The sequence below is a fragment of the Alexandromys fortis genome, unplaced genomic scaffold (genome assembly GCF_014885135.2).
Source record: "Alexandromys fortis isolate MF-2015 unplaced genomic scaffold, M_Fortis_MF-2015_v1.1 scaffold_8_9099976_23576923, whole genome shotgun sequence".
In the NCBI taxonomy this organism is placed as follows: domain Eukaryota; kingdom Metazoa; phylum Chordata; class Mammalia; order Rodentia; family Cricetidae; genus Alexandromys; species Alexandromys fortis.
This window is the reverse complement of record NW_026067899.1, coordinates 5,795,689-5,813,383: the sequence shown is the minus strand read 5'-3', so window position 1 is coordinate 5,813,383 and position 17,695 is coordinate 5,795,689. Positions and strand designations below refer to the sequence as shown.

General features: G+C 36.3%; 1 protein-coding gene across 1 annotated transcript in view; it reads right to left on the bottom strand.

Annotated features, from left to right (window-relative positions):
- The window catches only part of Scn9a (sodium voltage-gated channel alpha subunit 9), a 65,970-nt gene extending 54,132 nt beyond the window's left edge, over positions 1-11,838 (bottom strand). Inside the window, 6 exon segments of the mRNA XM_050123731.1 lie at positions 4,805-5,017; positions 5,971-6,062; positions 7,362-7,490; positions 8,002-8,091; positions 8,396-8,514; positions 11,581-11,838. Coding sequence (XP_049979688.1) covers positions 4,805-5,017; positions 5,971-6,062; positions 7,362-7,490; positions 8,002-8,091; positions 8,396-8,514; positions 11,581-11,838 — 901 coding nt within the window.
- Between the last annotated feature and the right edge of the window lie 5,857 nt (positions 11,839-17,695).

Genomic DNA, 17,695 nt, shown 5'->3' with positions numbered 1-17,695 from the left:
CCTGTAAAGCAAAGCAGTCAGCCATTAGCTATTACCACACCCTCAGTCCGAAAATGGCAGTCCGGCCTGCAGGAATCTCAGAATGAGACTGAGAATGAAGGCTGTTTCCTCCTGTTTTCTAATTCTCTCTAGAACTGGAACTAAAGCCATGCATCACCCAGTTTCTATGGCAAACTAGTATGGCTACTGGGATTAAAGGTGTGTGTTACCACTACCTGGTCAGTAAGGTTGACCACTGGGGCTATTTTACCCTCTGATCCTCAGGTATGTTTTATTATTAAAATACAAGTGAAATGCCACCACACCTCAGTGCCATTTCAGTATGATAATGCTCATATTACAAAGACTTATTTTTATTTCCTGTGCAGTAAATGTATTTCTTAATTTTTATGTATGCGTGTTTATTAATTTTTGTTTTGACTTTAAGGGTCTGATTTGGTTTTGGTTTTTGAGTCAGTGTCATAAATACCTTAGAGTCACCTAAAACTCTGTTTTCTGAAGATAATCTTGAACTCCTGATGTTTCTGTCTGTATCTCCCAAGTGCTGGGATAGTGGTCACGTTACACTTTGGCTGTTTGGGGTTTTTGTCTGTGGGGTGAGGCGGTTGGTGGTTTAATATAGTCCTGACGAGCCTGACACTCAGTATATGGGCCAGGATGACTTTGAGTTTGAGGCAATCCTGCTTCTGCCTACTAAATGCTGGGAGTATAGACTTGGCCAGTTTACCCGGCTGCTTTGATATGCTTTAGTGAATGCCATCTATGTAGTTTCTTGGCAGAAAGAGAATATTAAAGGAGGTTGTTGCTTAGAGTTTTATATTTTTAATTTTTGATACATGGCTGCCTTTTATAATATTTAGATAAACATACATTAAGCTCTCATATAATATAGGTCATTTGAAATAGATAATATTGAAAAAATATGCATATGTATTTCTGTCCTATCCTTATATTATAAGTAGTTATGCTTTATGCTTTGTCTTTGGCCTTTCTTGAGAAGGCACTTCCACTTCCTTATGACCCTCCTGAGGTGTGTTTGTATTTCCAGAGCTATCTGAGTAAGGCTTTCAGAACTGAGCAAGCGTCATGTGCTTTACTCTACTACAGAGCCATTGCTTTTATTTTTAATATTCACAATGACAAAAATGTTTTCTCTTTTTTTTGCTCTTGGTTCAGTTAGAGTACATTAGTGCTAATGTTTTATTTAAATTCACTTCTCACATAGTTTAATTTTTTAATGTTCTATCTAATGTCTTTTAAACATTGCTTCACTACATGGTTAAATTAAATTTTGTCCCCTCCCGGCAGAAAGCTTTGGTGTGTGAGGATGTTTTGTTCTTGCCTTGTAGTAAAACAGGTAGTTGTTTCAGACTGAAAACTACTAATAGAACAGCACAAATAGCTAAAGGGCTTTTAAGGTCGTGGCGGGTCCCATACAAAACAGACCTTGTGAAAGAAATTTTATGTGTGATGGAACTGGAGAAGATTAAAAGAGAATTACTTGTAACATATTTTTCTAAAACTTTTCAACTTTTAAAATCTAGATTGACTCACTAAGTGAAAGCAACTGTGCTTTCTTGGAATTTAGCTGTATTATTATTATTATTCATTTATTTATTATTATTTTAATTTTAACTTGATTTTTTTTCTTGAGAGAATGGCCCATTAGTCATCTCAGAATGGCATCTGTTCTTAAAGCAAGAAAACAGAGAACTGAGTTGATTTATGAAGTACCCAAGTAGTGCTGTCAGGTAATACATAATTTCAGGCTTCCTTTCAGTTCTGTCTTCATGGCCAAATTATTAAAATGTGTTTTAGAAATCACATAAATTTCCAAGATACCAGGGCATTTGTCATTCCATTAATTAGACAGATAAGGATTCTTCAGCTGTAATGACGATGAAATCACTATACTTTATAAATTCATACCTCAACATCAAGCAAAATAATTAAAATATCATATGTACTCACTCATAAGTGGCTTTTAGACATAAAGCAAAGAAAACCAGCCTACAATTTACAATCCCAGAGAACCAAGACGACAATGAGGACCCTAAGAGAGACATTCATGGATCTAATCTACATGGGAAGTAGAAAAAGGCAAGATCTCCTGAGTAAATTGGGAGCATGAGGATCACGGGGAAGGGAGAAAAAAGGAAGGGAGCAGAGAAAAAAATAAAAAATAAATAATAAAAATACATCTTATCTAATAAAATAATTAAATATCAATAAAGCTTTTTCATGTTTTTTTTTGAAGAAAAAATTTCAATTGTTTTATTATATATGCATGTTGGATATTTATTTGCCATTATCATATTTAAAATGTAATTTAAGAGTTTTACGCCATATAATAGAGAAAACAATTACTTAACAAAGTACATGACTGTTGGGACTAATGAGTCTGGCCTTCAGCTGCCCTTCCCTGCTAGAACCTTCTAATTTAAGTTACTAGGAGCTGTGCCTAGCTTAGAGAATCAGAGGATGGGATTTTCACCTGTTGGCCATTGACTGCAGTGTATTTAAGCCTCCATGGTCCTATTAAAGAGGGATTTTTGGTATCAGTGTTAGAAGGTCTGTGTGTCAGTCTGTCTCTGAGTGAGTATTCTCAACCTCCAGCCCTTTCCCAAAAGCTCGTGAACTGGGGTCTAGCTACCTCAGATGGTCAGCACTAATTCATACCAAGTTTCCATTCTTAAAAACTTTGCACTGTGTACCTTGTTTATGTCATAGTAGAGCAAAATGTTTTTAAAAGTTGAAAGTAGGAAATGTAAAGAAAACTCTTCAATTTGCAAATGTTGCCTTCTTTTAGGGCTGGGTTTTCAGAATCACATATTTGGATTCTTCTAAATATAATAATATTAAAAAGCTGTAATTGATTTTGTAGTTAAATTATATCAGAATTTGCACAACACAGCATCAAAGTGGAAAGTCTGAAGCAAATGTATATTTTTAATCTCTTAATTGTTGGTAGCCTACAACCATGCAGTCATTCCGTACTGGAACCTTGATAAATGTCATGCTTTTTTTTTGGTAACTTACAATGTCATCCTCCAGGGAACAGAGGATTTAGCAATATAATTCTCATCCCATCACATCCATGGACAACCTTTTATTTTAATAATGACCAATATAGATAAAGAATTCTAACAACACAAATGTAAGTACACAGCCAATAGGCAACTGAGCCTTAGTGTAGTCATCTAAATTTTACCAGTAGATGCCGGCATATAACCATCTAAAAGGATATATTTGCAGGGAATATTCCTTCCCTAGCTCAACATACTTGTAAATGCATTCATGACTAGTGGCTTCATTATAGGATAGGCTACAATAGATAACTGTACTGTAAAGGCCATAGCTGTCCAGCCATCTTCTTTAAGTAACAAGATTGCTTTGAACTATATGCTGGTAAGCAAGAACTAACATCTACTCCATTTCAAATAAATATATTTGGAATGGTAGCTCTTCAGTGTGCCTAGGGATATAACTCAGTGTGTAGTGCTTTTACCTAACGTATGTGAGAGGTCCTAGTTCAATCTCCAAATTATATTAAGAAATAATATTTTCTAGAAATATTGATTACAAAAATCAGAAATTGGAACATTCCAGAATGATAAAAGGAAGAAAACATGATATTTGTAGAAAACTGTGATAGTAATGAGGTACATACTACACAGTTGACTGCGTAAATGTTGTTTTTCTTCCCATCAGCCCCACCTGCACTTCATTTTTCTTACACTCTTTCACCATCTGAGATAGGCTTGGTTTGCTTTTTCTTCACCAGTGAGTATTTAAAAACATCCAGAATAAGTAGAAAGTAAATTCCCTGCTACCAAGGAAATTTCAATTTCGTTTTGGCAAAAGGGACGTAAGCTGGTAAGGTTTTTTGTTTTCTACCTCATCCTGAGATCAGATTGGAATTTTATGCCCTAAGGTAATTAGGCTTGTCACACAGACACTATCCAGGTGTCAAGATGGATACAACCTGACTTCATTTTTGCTTCTTGTTCATCAATAGCCCCTGGGAAAAGCAGTCTAAGGGGAAACCATTAGAGAACATGCAGTGAGCGTGTTATGAGATGTTTGTCATATGCTTTGTATTGGCAGATTCCGAGATTCTGTACACATCTTCTTCTACTAAGGGGGAGAGTCCTCTGAATTAGTCTTTGCCGACTCCATCAATCATAAATGATACTATCAAGAAGTGCTACAAAGTCTTTCAAATTTATCATTATTTATAAAATTCATGTGGATAAAATATTATTATAAGAATGGTGTTGATAAAACTAAGTTGTCTTGTTTTATCAAACACTACATAATTATTATCAATAGATATATATCTTAATAGCGATAGTTCTATCATTATTACCACTAATTTAGCTATAAGATATTATAGTTCTTAAGTCTAATCTAAATACAAATAGAATTGCATTGCCCATTACATTATATAATTAGTCTTTATAAAAATAAAATTATAGAACAAAATCCATATTGTATACATAGATCTAATGATTAGTGTGAGTCACGCTTAGTTCCTAGCAACTTGACTCTTCATCATGTAGAAATTCATTGTTATTGATCTAATCCAGCTTTCTACACAGAGAATCACTAGAAAGCCAAGGAAAATAAATGTTTATAATATTACTTCTAAAAATGACAAGAATTCACATACTGACAAGTTTTTATTGTATATTAGAATACCTTCAAAGTAATAAAAATTCAAGCCCCCATGCATTGTCAGAAGAGAGTCGAACTTTTGGTGTTATTTCTACCCTGTAGATAGCAACTACAGGGGCATTCTTACTTTTCAGTTCTTCTTCACTCTCAACGGTATTCATGATGCTTTCTAATGTTTCGTTCTCTTCGAGTTCCTTCCTGAGACATTTATGCTTCAGGTTTCCCATAAACAGCTGTAGTCCAATTAGTGCAAAAACACTGAGACAGAACACAGTGAGGATCATGACGTCAGACAGCTTCTTCACTGACTGGATCAAGGCCCCCACGATGGTCTTCAGTCCTTAAAATGTAGGGGAGAAAAGCACATTCACAATGACATAAAGACTCTGAATAAGAAGCACATCAAAAGACAAGCCTTACTAGAAATGCATGCATTATGTCAAGTCAATGGCCTTGAATTGAAACCAGAGAAGGCTTCTGGTTCAAAAGTGTGGATCTGCACAATTTGTTTCTATGAAGTTCAGCAAGTGGTTGAAACTAGTGAAACATTCCCAAAGAATCTTCAGATTCACTCGTTAAGTATGATGCTTGCTGAAACCATAGCCACACTCACTCACAAATGTAGCTTTTATAATCACTAATTCAGTAAACGTTAGTCAAACAAACTACCTCTACGTAATGAAACAAAAAATGTAAGAAACTGAATGAAAGCTCACAGTGACAACGTCTACTGAAGCAGTTCTCACACAAGAAACAGTTTGCTGAAGGAGATGAGACAGTTTCATGCACTGCCCACATGCGGAAATGTCTTATCTTCTTCGTTATGGAAAGTTTTGATTAGTTGAAATTTTCCTTCCTGAAAAGGTGGAAAATCAGCCCTTTGGCAGAAGGAAAAATTTCAAGAGGAGATGTGAGCCAAATGGTCATCTGCCTTCTCCAAGACCCATGCAGCTGCTTAAACTCAAGGGCTGACTTTTTAAATAAAGATTGCGATGCAAAATGGAAGAAATGTAATTTGGTTTGAGCTCTAGAAGGAACTGCTTTTCTCTTAAAGGTCAAAGTCAGCCCCTGTGTTTAACCCCACTCTCACCTGGAATGACTGAAATAGTTTTCAATGCCCGGAGAACTCTGAACGTTCTCAACGCTGAGACATTGCCCAGGTCCACAAACTCTGTCACATATCTGCAATAGGGGGTTTATACACAGACACAGTGACAACACACACGCAGACAAAGAAAACTCCCAAACAGCTGGAGTTGAGTGGCCTAATGCTCCACATCAATCACTTCTTACCTGGGATTACAGAAATAGTTTTCAAAGCTCTCAGGACTCTGAAAGTTCGAAGAGCTGAAACATTGCCTAGGTTTACAAATTCTGTTAAATACCTGTAGAATTAAATCAGAGTTATTCAGAATCTAGGTAGAGTCTATAATACTCACCCGTGCTGTTACTGTTAAGTATTTTCTAGCTGTAGTTTGGCAAGTCTTTTTTTTCCCCTAACCTAATGTAACCTAATATATATGGATTTGAATCATTTGATAAAAATACAAGTATTGTATTTTAATGTGGTTCATTTACCTAAACAATTTAATGCTTCCCCTACCAGGTTAGTATAGTAATACATAGTTTTAATCTCCTTTAAAACATTGAAATCACTATACTAAGGAAAAGAAGCCAAACTCAACAAATTCCATCCAGATGAAATGTTCATCATTCAGGGTTCTCATAGAGCAAAATCAATAGAGTGTTTCCAAGAGTCTGTATTAGGAGGTCACTAGTAATCAGTGAAGGATTTCTTTTCAGAGTGAGTAAAATAGTCTCAATTTAGATAGTAGTGATAGCTGTACAATTTCCAAACATACTAGAAAACACTGAATTGCATACTTAAAAAGGCTGAACCTTGTGACACAAGAATTTAGCAATAGAGAATGAGGAGCTAGGAGAAGGGTATCCATCTTGCCATTTTCTTATCCACAGGAGACAATGGAGCTACAGCTTTTCTATCGGAGGAAACATGATGAGCGAGAAGGTGGGCAAGGATGACGGACCCCGAGACTAGAAATCTAAGACCCGTTTTGAATTGTCAAAATGTCTCAGATAGATATCAATTACTTTTGTAATTCAAGACAAAAGAGAAAATTCTTAAGGTTGAGACTTTATAAATGTTTCTGTTAAATGCATTTTCAAAAAGATATAAATAACTTTAAATTATACCTAAAGCAGACTATGGTGCCCATGCAATAGCTTTACAATACATTAATGGTAGGAGCAGTACACAGTATAACTTTTTTGTTTTAATGTATTTACTAGCTCATGAACACAGACACTGTGCTTAAAATCTGAGGCTTAGTCCACAGTGAGCACTGAGAGTGTGTCTCACACACTATTAAGTTTTTTAAATAAAATTTTAAGAAAAGTGTGTACCTAATTGACACTGTATGCAAACATGTCAATTCAAGTCCTGGGCAGGAAGAAAGATAATCTCCACATTAAATGTATTTTGAGTGAAAAACACATTCTGAAAAAAATATGACTATGAATAAGTAATTTATATACAAATCCTTTACCTTTAAATATAGCTATTGCATTCAAGAAAAATCAGTCTCCAAAAGTTGTTTTTTTACTGGAATACTGTTCTGAGACTTCCATAAATTTTCCAGTTCAAAAAAATTGAGAGTACTTACGCGAAAACAATGACAATAAAATCCAGCCAGTTCCAAGGGTCACGAAGGAAGGTGAATTCTCCCACGCAAAAGCCTCTTGCAAGGATTTTTATGAGTGATTCAAAAGTATATATTCCAGTAAAAGTGTATCTAAGGAAAATAATCGGTTGAAATGTTAGGTGTGAAATGAATCACATCCCATTGAAATCTTTACAGTTTTTTGAAGCATCTCCCGGATGCTGCTGGTGTGTAGATCACCCCACCTCACAGAATATACTACACAAGAAATTTCCAGGAACTCTTAAAATGCCCCTATGAGAGCTACTCACAGAAGACACGGTTTTTAAGGAACTGAGAACATAGGTAATAGATCTGCCTAGACAAGCCCAATAGAGTGCTTAAGAAGAACATAGCCACTAACATGATGTGCGTATCATGTTTATGAACATGCAAGGGGATATGACAAGTTCACTCTTTTAAACATGGTGGCATCTAATGATTCAAATAATGAATGAACACAGAGGAAAGGAAAAACTGAAATAAAATTGTATGCATGAAAAGATAAACTACATTGTTTTATAGACTCAACTTCTAGAAGGATAAAAAAAATCATGAAAATGACCACTTAGCCCTACTTTAAAATACAGCAATGCACACTTACTCTACATTTTTGGTCCATTCTGGAGGGTTGCTCATGGTCATGAATATGCAGTTCGTCAGAATTGTGCACATGATCAGCATGCTGAATAAGGTAGCTCTTAGTCAAGGAGTGTGGGACACCACCAAAGGGAAGAACTTATTGACACGTAAACAAACTCAACTTTTCTTTAGAAATTAATTGAAATGGATGCATAGATTATTCTTTCTGTGCTTTGAATAAAATTAACCTATTCCAAAACGCTAATAAGACCACCCTCTCATTTTCTTATGAGAATAATTTATATTGGAATCTATAAAGACCTCTCAAGGTGCAGAAGAGCCCACATCTAGGTCCGAGGACAGGAGCCAGCCCAGCATCCTGGGGCATTGCTGAAGCCAGGCTTCGGAAAGGATATGAATGTACTAAAATCTTAATAGATATTCTTCTTAGAGGACTGAAGGGTGAGAGCATGTACAGCGCAGGCGTGGCGTTGAAGCGGAAGATCGCTTTTCCTTTGTTCAATACTATAAAAGTCTGCAGGAGAAAAAAAAGAATCAGGATGACACCATATTCCCAGCATTTCCATCCAACGCAATGCTGTGAGAAGTTCATACCTCCACAGCACAGGGCAGAAGAAAGGCTGCCATGGAACTCTGCAAGAAGTTCCAATGCCTTTCAGCAGGTGTCAGTCACTTTGGTCAACGGACTTCAAGGCTGCCTCTTCGCAATAAATGAAGACTTGAGCTATACACAAGTATGTATACCAGGATGTATATAACTCACTTGTAGGCGTGGTCAGTCTTTAACCGCTGCCACAACACATCATGAACTACAAAGTTCATGCTGAATTGCCCCAAAATAAAGCTAGCAAAAAAAAGTCTCATGATGTAAATGTGTTTGTGGTGATGTGTTGGATGACAGCCATAGATCTTCTCAGCCCCCTGCAGACCATGGGGAGTGAGATGGGCCCATCGAGGAAGCCTTCAAAGCATTAAGTCTTTCCTTTATCAAAGTCCTTCAGTGATTACAATCACCTGTCATAACCTAAACTGGCTTTAAGAATACATTTTTCTTTTCTGTTACAAAGAGTTTAAGATTGAGTGGAAACTATTACTGTTTTTTTTTTTTTTACCACAATACCTTGAAAGCTTTTAAGCTTGTTGAGAATTATCATAGTTTATACAAAACTGGTCAAAAAATTTTCACAAGTAAGGCATGTCAGAATTGAAAATATCCTCTTTTTTCAGTGTTTGTGTGCGTGTGCACGTGTTGCCTAAGGGTTCTGATGCACATGCAAATGTGGAGGCCAGAGGACTACTTTACTTGTATTTCTCAGATATAACCGACCTAGGACAGGGTCTTTCACTGGCCTGTAGCTCTTAGATTCTGCTGGGTAGACTGTCTAGTGGGTTACAGGGGATATATCTATCTCTGACTTCTCAGGGCAAGGGTTATAAAGCATAAAGTCCATTTTTCTTTTTAATGTGGTTTCTGGGCAGAAACACAGGGCCTCCTGCAATGCAGGCACTTTGATGATGGAGCTGTCTCCCTAGCTTGGGACCATCCTTCCAACTACTCAGTTTGATTCTCGTATTTTACTTATATAACTATAACGTTGAAAAAATTTTAAAAAGTTCATTCATTGATATTGTTAAAAATAATATATACTTGTATGTAGCTCAGTTCTTCCTTTACTGGAAATACACAGTCCTGGAGTTCATTGGCCAAATTCAGTTTTAAAAGTTTGTTTAAAATTTTTAAGATAAAAAAAACCCTTAAAATATTTTGTTTCCTTTAGCCAGACCAACGACTCATGGAAACGAACACTTGCAAGTAAAGATGAATGGACTAAAAGGTAAATTGTATGTTTCAACGGGCCACACTACAGCAACCACAAGGTTCACCTTCTTTGGTTTTGTTTTTGTGTTGTTTTTGTTTGGTATTTGTTTTTTTTCTTCTTTTAAATTTGGTTTTGATTTAGGAGAGGGAGGAGACAGGGAGATGAGTGGGATCAGAATGCATGATGTGAAAGCCACAATCAATAAAGGTATAAAAAGAACACATATATTGTGTTTTGTCCGGTGCAAGGCAAGTGACATATCTCATACATTTTGCATTTAGGTAGACAAATAAAAAATGTTAACCTCAGCATATTAAAACAATGTTAGGCTATGAACTCAGAAATACTAAGTCTAAAACCCTAAGCCTAAATTATGATTCCCTGTACTTAGAAGGCAAAATGCTTGTGCTGTCTAGAAAGCAGTGATCTCTTTCTTTTGTTGTACTTTTAAACTGAGTTTTATATATAGTTATAAACAAGCTTCCTACAATAAATCTTTTTCACCAAATTGGGAACATGAGCTCATAAGTCTGTGTCTTTTGTAGGGGAAATCTATCTTTTTTTAAGTTAAGCATTGTCTCAACAAACTGGTTTTGACAAATGCATGGCAAGGAATTGTGTCATAAAAGGCAAAGAAAGGAGTCAAAATTTAATGTTTAAATCACTATGTTATTACACAGTCTTTGCAAGACAAAGTTACATTGCAATCAAAATTTAAAAGAATAAGAAGAGCAACTTTGGTGTTTTATATATTTTTTTATTGCAAATAGACTTTTTCCTAACATGATATATACTGATTACTGTTGTCCTTCTCTCTACTCCACCCAGTTCCTTCCCACCTCCCCTCGAATCCAATCCATTCTCTCTCTCACCAGAAAATAAAAACGTTACTAAGGTATAGTGATTTACATATGCTATCATTATTCATTTGTAATAAAACTTTAAAGAAATTTTTAAATCCACATACACACAAGAATTAAATATTAATGTGAATAGCTGGCAAGATACCTCAGCAGGTAGAGCCATTTTCTTCTAAACCTGATGATGACTTTAGTTAATCCCTAAGCCTCACATAGTAAAAGTAGAGAATTGACTCAATACAAGCTGGGACTTCATCCATACACCCTACTTAATAAATAAGTGTAAAAAATTATAGTCATAAGTGCCGCACACCGTACCCCCGTGTCTGCGCTCGGTGCGCTATTACCCACCAGTATGCGAGCTTTGGGTAAGGGGGCTGGAGGTTAAAATACACAAACACACATAGAGAAGACAGCAACACGGGTCATCCTTGAAATCCCCAAGAATGCCCCCTTTATTGTGTTCAGGGGCAGATTATATAGAGATAGCCACGCCCCAGCCAAATGCACCAGAAACCACTCTCCTGCCATCAGGAACTCCTGAAGGTCTCGTGCTCAGAGCAGCTGTAGGCACTCAGATCAGGGGATTACAAGAAATTCGGTATCTGGGGTCTCAACTGCTCCCAACACATAACTATAAAATTATAGGTGACGTGTTCATTATTCCATACCTAAAAAGGCAGATTTTCTATTGAATATGTTGAAGGAATTAATCAAACCAAATCAAATAAGAAGGCCAATTCCACTACCAGTTTTAATGAAATATTACAAAAAGAACATATTCTCAACATGCTAATATGTATTTAATATAAGGCTCATGATATGAAGTCATTAAGTTTCACATATCCTTGGATGGAATGAAGTCATCAGATCTCTACCACTGGAGTCTCAATAACTTACTTTCTTGTCTGCGTAGTATGGGTCCAGGTCCTCCAGGGGCTCCGACACCATCCCAGGGGGAATGTCTCCGTAGATGAAGGGCAGCTGTTTGCCAGCTTCCAAGTCGCTGCTGGGCTTGGGACCTTCTTCATCATCTTCTTTCTTTTCGTCTTTGTGTTCCTTGGCTTTTCCTTCCGAAATGCGCTGCTCAATGAGGGCGAGAGACTGTTTGGTGAAGTAGACAAAGCTCTGCGGTCCTGGGGGAGGCAGCATCGCCATCTTTTCATCCTGTTTGTTTTATTTCCCCTTTGGCTCCTTACCTAAGAGACCTGGTTAAAAGTAAAGAAGAGAAAACGTAACTACATGACTTCTAGAGAAGATACTTTAAAAGCTAATGTCAACCAACTCTAGTACAGGGTGTATTTTGAGACTATGATTGCTCTTATAGCCATCCTGATGGGACGTACAGTTGCCTAGGAGGCAGGACCCTAGACCCAACTGTGAGGGATAATATATGTTGATATATATGGATCACGACTGTAGATATGGCTGGGGGTGAGTCTCTACATTAGATTAACTGAAGTTGAAGACCTTCCTTGAATGTAGGCAGTACCAGTTCATGGCCTGGGATCCAGGACTTCATAAAAAGGAGAAAGCTAACTGAACCCTAGCATCAACTACTCTGGAATGGACTTTGTGAATTTAAAGCCTCCTATCACTGATAGCAAGCGCTTTGATTTTTGCTTTCAATTCAAGATAAGTGCTCTTAGCCTCCTATTCCAGGAATCATGCTTGCTTCATTCTGCCTTGTATCTTCACAACTCCAGACTGTGACTCTGGACCAAGTAAATCTTTTCCTCCATTGGTTTCCTTGGTCACAGTGTTTTACCACAGCATAGAAAAAAAAAAAAAACCAACCAATACACAGTAGAAAACAGACATGTTAGGTAAGACTGGAAATAGACAGAGGTTCAGGTCAAATCAAAATCCAACAGAAAAATGAAGATAAATATAGTTCAAATGGATGAGAACTTGAAAATGGGGTAAAAGGAGGATTGCACAAGTAAATAAACACTTTACCGTTCAAGTTAGAAAATTAGAAAATGATGCTGAAAGCTAGTGCAAATGAGAGTAGTGTAGTCCTAACAGATAGGAAGAAAACAGGAAACATTAGGGAAAGAATGACTAGAGGCATGAGACAATACTGTGAGTTCATTTCCATGGGTATGTCTTAATTTTATAAAGCTAATTATATAAAAACAAAAATAAGCTATAAATTGTAGGGAGATCCTGAACATCTACTTTGAGCCAAAAAAGCCAACATGCAGCTTCTAGTGTAGAAAACATACATCATCTACATTCGGCCCTCAAAGGCCTGCCTGCTTCATATCCCTCCAAAGCTATCTACTCAGAACATTTAAATATATTTGGGGATAAACTGTCAACAATTTGCAATTCATCTTATTGATATATGCCAAGGGAACAAAGTGACACACGGGAAGACTCTGTCTTCTCCTGGGTCAGTATATGGGAACACTGGACACTGCACCAGGTGTAAGCTATGGCTGGGGAGTGGGATTAGTGGAATGCATGTCAAGTGTCCATATTATCAAGTTTCCTGGTAACCCTTAACTCTTGTGATGGATGGGCTTCTGTGCATAGGCATTCTACCTTAAATAAAGCCAAGATTTTTTAGTTTGGAATTAATGAGTCTTAGTTCCTCATATTTCCACAAATACTAAAGTTGTAATTTTTCAAGTTTGTGTTAGGCAGTCATCAAGAAGTAATTAAATATGGCTTCCACAACATGCTTATGTCACTGTTCACCTATTTACTTTGTGTTTTTTTTTAATATTTTTATTTATTTATTATGTATACAATATTCTTCCTGCATATATGCCTGCAGGCCAGAAGAGGGCACCAGACCTCATTACAGATGGTTGTGAGCCACCATGTGGTGGCTGGGAATTGAACTCAGGGCCTTTGGAAGAGCAGGCAATGCTCTTACCCTCTGAGCCATCTCTCCAGCCCCCTACTTTGTGGTTTTTGACAACAATATATATGTAACTTAAATACATACAGATACTTGAGCATACCTAGTAATTCTGAAATGGGAAGGGCCTATTGTGTCTTCTTTTACAGACTATTAATTTGGCAATTGGACCTTTTCATTAAGAACTAACGCGAATAAACGTGTGTTGCAGGGAGCTTGAAGATCAGAGGAGCCAGCTGTTATCTCCTTCCACCAGGTGGGTCCTGGGAGTTGAACCCTTGCCAAGAAAGCCATCTTGTTGGACCAAGAACGCCTTTTAAAATAAAGTAGATATTTATGCAAGCTTGCACAAACTCATGGAGAGGTTTTGTTAGTCAAAATAGGAGACCTTTACTTTAAAGACAAGTTTTTGAATTTTGTTTTATTTGAACAACACACAAAATAGAAGATTAAAATTATCCATTTGAAAGTTGATATAGGTAAACATAATATCATCATAAAGAAACTATTTAGAATTCTGTATCATTTTACCATTGGACAAAAGGAGAGTTGGAATAAGGGAACATGTTTGGAGGAAAAGAGAGAGGAAGAGAGGGAGGGAGAGAGGACAAGAAGGAGGAGAGGGGGGAATGTTTACAGAAGAAAGAATATAAGTGAACAAAAAGGAGAGGAATGATAAAAGAAAACAGTAAGTGAGTAACAAAACACCCATGCTCTCCTAGCATACGTCCAGCAACAAGACAGCCAAAAAACAAAGCAATATTTTCAGCATATTTATTTTTATTTTAATTCTTTATGTTTTCACCCTTACTGATGCTGCTGGCATGAGTTCATCGCCATCAGCAAGTCCACTCTTGCACCTTTTTCTCTTATATCCATTTGAGACATGCAATGCTCTCCTCTGAGTATTCTACATAGTCAATCATCCCCCAGACCTGTCAGCTCTAATGTAACCTCAGACAATCTGTTGCTAAGCAACGAGCAAGGACACGGAAGAACCATTGCTGTGGTAAACTAACCAGGAGGTACATTTAGCCTTTCTAGCATTTATTTTAGAAAGCTGAATCGCCAACTTTCAGAAATAGATGACAAAATTTCCTACCAAAGCAAAGACATTGAAAGGAACATATTTTTTTTAGTCAATCTTAGAAATAAAGGGGCAGATTATTTTGTTTGTCCTATTTATTTATTTTGATAAATATTTATTTAATTTCATATTTAAGTATTGTGTTTATAACATTTACTCCCTGTCATACTTTCAAATCCTCTTATGTCCTTCTGGCTCCTCCTTAACTTCATAACCTCTTATTCTTTAATTATTATTGTTTTACACAGACCCAAAGACACATACACACACTCTTATGAATGAAACCTTATAAGTTCATTTATTGTTCCTCATATGTATATGTGTTTAGGGCTGTGATTGCTTGAGATTGGAGGCCCATCTCTGGAACAGACATTCTCAGCCATTGTCAATTGCCTGTGGCTTTATAAACATATATACTTTTAAACTTTTTCACGTACACTAATTTCTGTGATTTCATCTAAATTTTAGGTTCTCATAAAATACTGAATATATGGCCCCACTTTTCATTTATGCAGTATAAAATGGCTAAAATATTCCTAGCAGTCTGTGTTTACCCTGAAGTCCGCATGGAATAGAGTAATAAAATTCCACAACGTGTCAGAGCTCAAAGACAAAGATTAATCTTCCATGGCCACAATCTGGGCTCTATAGTTCTGAGCTGTGGCTTTAGGTAGTTAGTGTGATCACTTTAAACTGTAATTTCCTAATTAGAAAAGCAGGATTAATCATTGCATTCTCAAACAAACATTTCATAGGGGATAGAAAATGTGGGAAGTACCAGACAGTGTTTGCCACCTGAAGCCATGTGTGTGTGTGAAGCCCTTAGTGCTGTGACCTCAATTCCGGTCTCTGTTTTAATTCATCGCCTGAGTCCGTTATGCCTCTATGGCTAATGTCTGTTAACCACATTAGTTTGAAAAGACTTTAGTTTCCAACAGTTTCTTGGCCTTTTAAACACAAAACATTTCATGTCTCTCTAAAGTAGCAGACATCTGATCCTATGTCATGACTTTAGAAGAAGCTCAGAGCTGGAAAATATTTGATTTGAACCTTTTATTTACCACTTACTAGTTTTGAGAACTTGACATTCCAAATATGCAACTTCTTTTTTTTTTTTTGTCAAAAATAAAATGAGGACTCAGAACGTTACCAGTTACTTTATAAAATGCCTTTGTAGACGCTGCAGAATTTTCCCTAGTACTGATTGCAGGGGCACTTAGTCTGTGGCTCCATTTCATTCAGGTAAATTCTCATTATTTGAAACTTTGTTGGAAGATATTATAAGTACTGTTAATTAGAACAAAGTATGTGGCTCAGGAAATGTCATTATGATTCTTTGGCTCTTTTAAAAGTCATAATCAATATTTCTAAACTCAAAGGGAAGTGAATTCCAACACTTGATTTCTCTTCTGAGAAACATTTAAGCATCACTAATGGAGTCTCTGAACAAAGGACAGAAGATCCCCTCCTGCAGGCAGAGAAGTGTCTCAGTTCTTTGCAGTCTCTGGAGAGTCTTAGGGACTTTGGTGTCTGGAATGGATATTGTTCTTAAAACCTATAAGGAGTCAAAAATCAGAGGCAACCGACAGTGTAAAATACCACTTTGAAGATATCTGTTTAGTTTCCAGGATGCTGTAGTCTTCTTGTACAGAGAACACTCATGGAAGAATCCCTCTAGATGTGACTCAGAAATTATGGAAGTGAATCTCCATATTAATTCTTAAGTTAGTAACTAAATGTGGAAAACATGAGCCGTGTTTGACCATTATCATAGCTAGCAAAGGTCTTATTGGACCTCTGTATCATTTTGACCACATAAAAGGCTTTTGATCATAGAAATTCAAATTGTAATTATCATATGTTTTGTGAGAACTCTATTGTTTTCAGATAGGCTAGATTTGTGTTATGTATCATTGGTGATTTCCATTTTTCATGAGTATGATCAGCATATGTCTTATATATAATATCTGTGTTTTAAAATGGAGGTATTCTTTTAAAAATCTTCTTCAGAAATTTAAACAGCAAACTTTTTTTTTGGCAGTTTTCAATATTTTTTGCCTCCGTAGTTATAACTTTAGGACAATGACAGTGTCTGTCCTTTATTTCAGGGAGTTGGAAATAGTGATCAGTGTACAACTGCCTTGTCATCTCAGGCTATTTTACACCACTGTACCCAATGGGCTTCTTACCTGTGGTAACTTAAACTGTATCTATACTAAGCCAGTCCAACATACCAAATTAAAAAAAAAATCTTTGAAATGGAATCAAGATATATGAATAAATATAATGAAAGTAAAAAAATCTTTAAATATCTGGATAGAATCAGTTCAGATCTAAATCAAATAAAAACAGTGGAAATGCAAAAAAAGAAAGTAAAATTTATATTTTATATTGATACTGTCTGCTTCCAAGCAAAAATCTGCTCTGAAAAATGTTACTTCTTTAGAAAGAGTGATGTTTTTTAAAGGTAAAATGTTGACTGGACTTCATTCATTTTTTTTTAAATATTTATTTTATGTTTATGAGTCACCTGTCCTGATATTCATTTTGAAGCATTTTCTAGCAGAATGAAATCTTCACAAGTGTTTTTTAAAAAGGGTCTTCAACTAAGCACTACTATCAATGAAGACAACCTAGCTTGATAACATATGCCATTAACACGATGTGATGGTGTAAACCTTATTAGTGTGGCACCCCACCCCAATTTTTAATATACATCTCTCAAGAGAAAGCTATCAGAAAACCCAATGCAAGAATAAGGAATGTGTGATAGATTACAGTGATCACCAAATCAACAAGATACAGAATCTCCTAATTTCTGAGTGTGCTGTGTGGGATTATCTGAGTTAGGTCACCTGAAGAAAGGAGATTCACATCAACTGCTAGACTGAATACAAAGAAGCACCAGGATTCATTATCTCTATAGAAGCAACTTGGCTGGAAATTTCAAGCGCCAATTTTACAACCATGACAGACTACACCAATGCTTTATGAGACACAATCAATTCTTCCTGAATTTCCTTTGGTCTTTTGATTACAACGAGAAAAGTGACCAA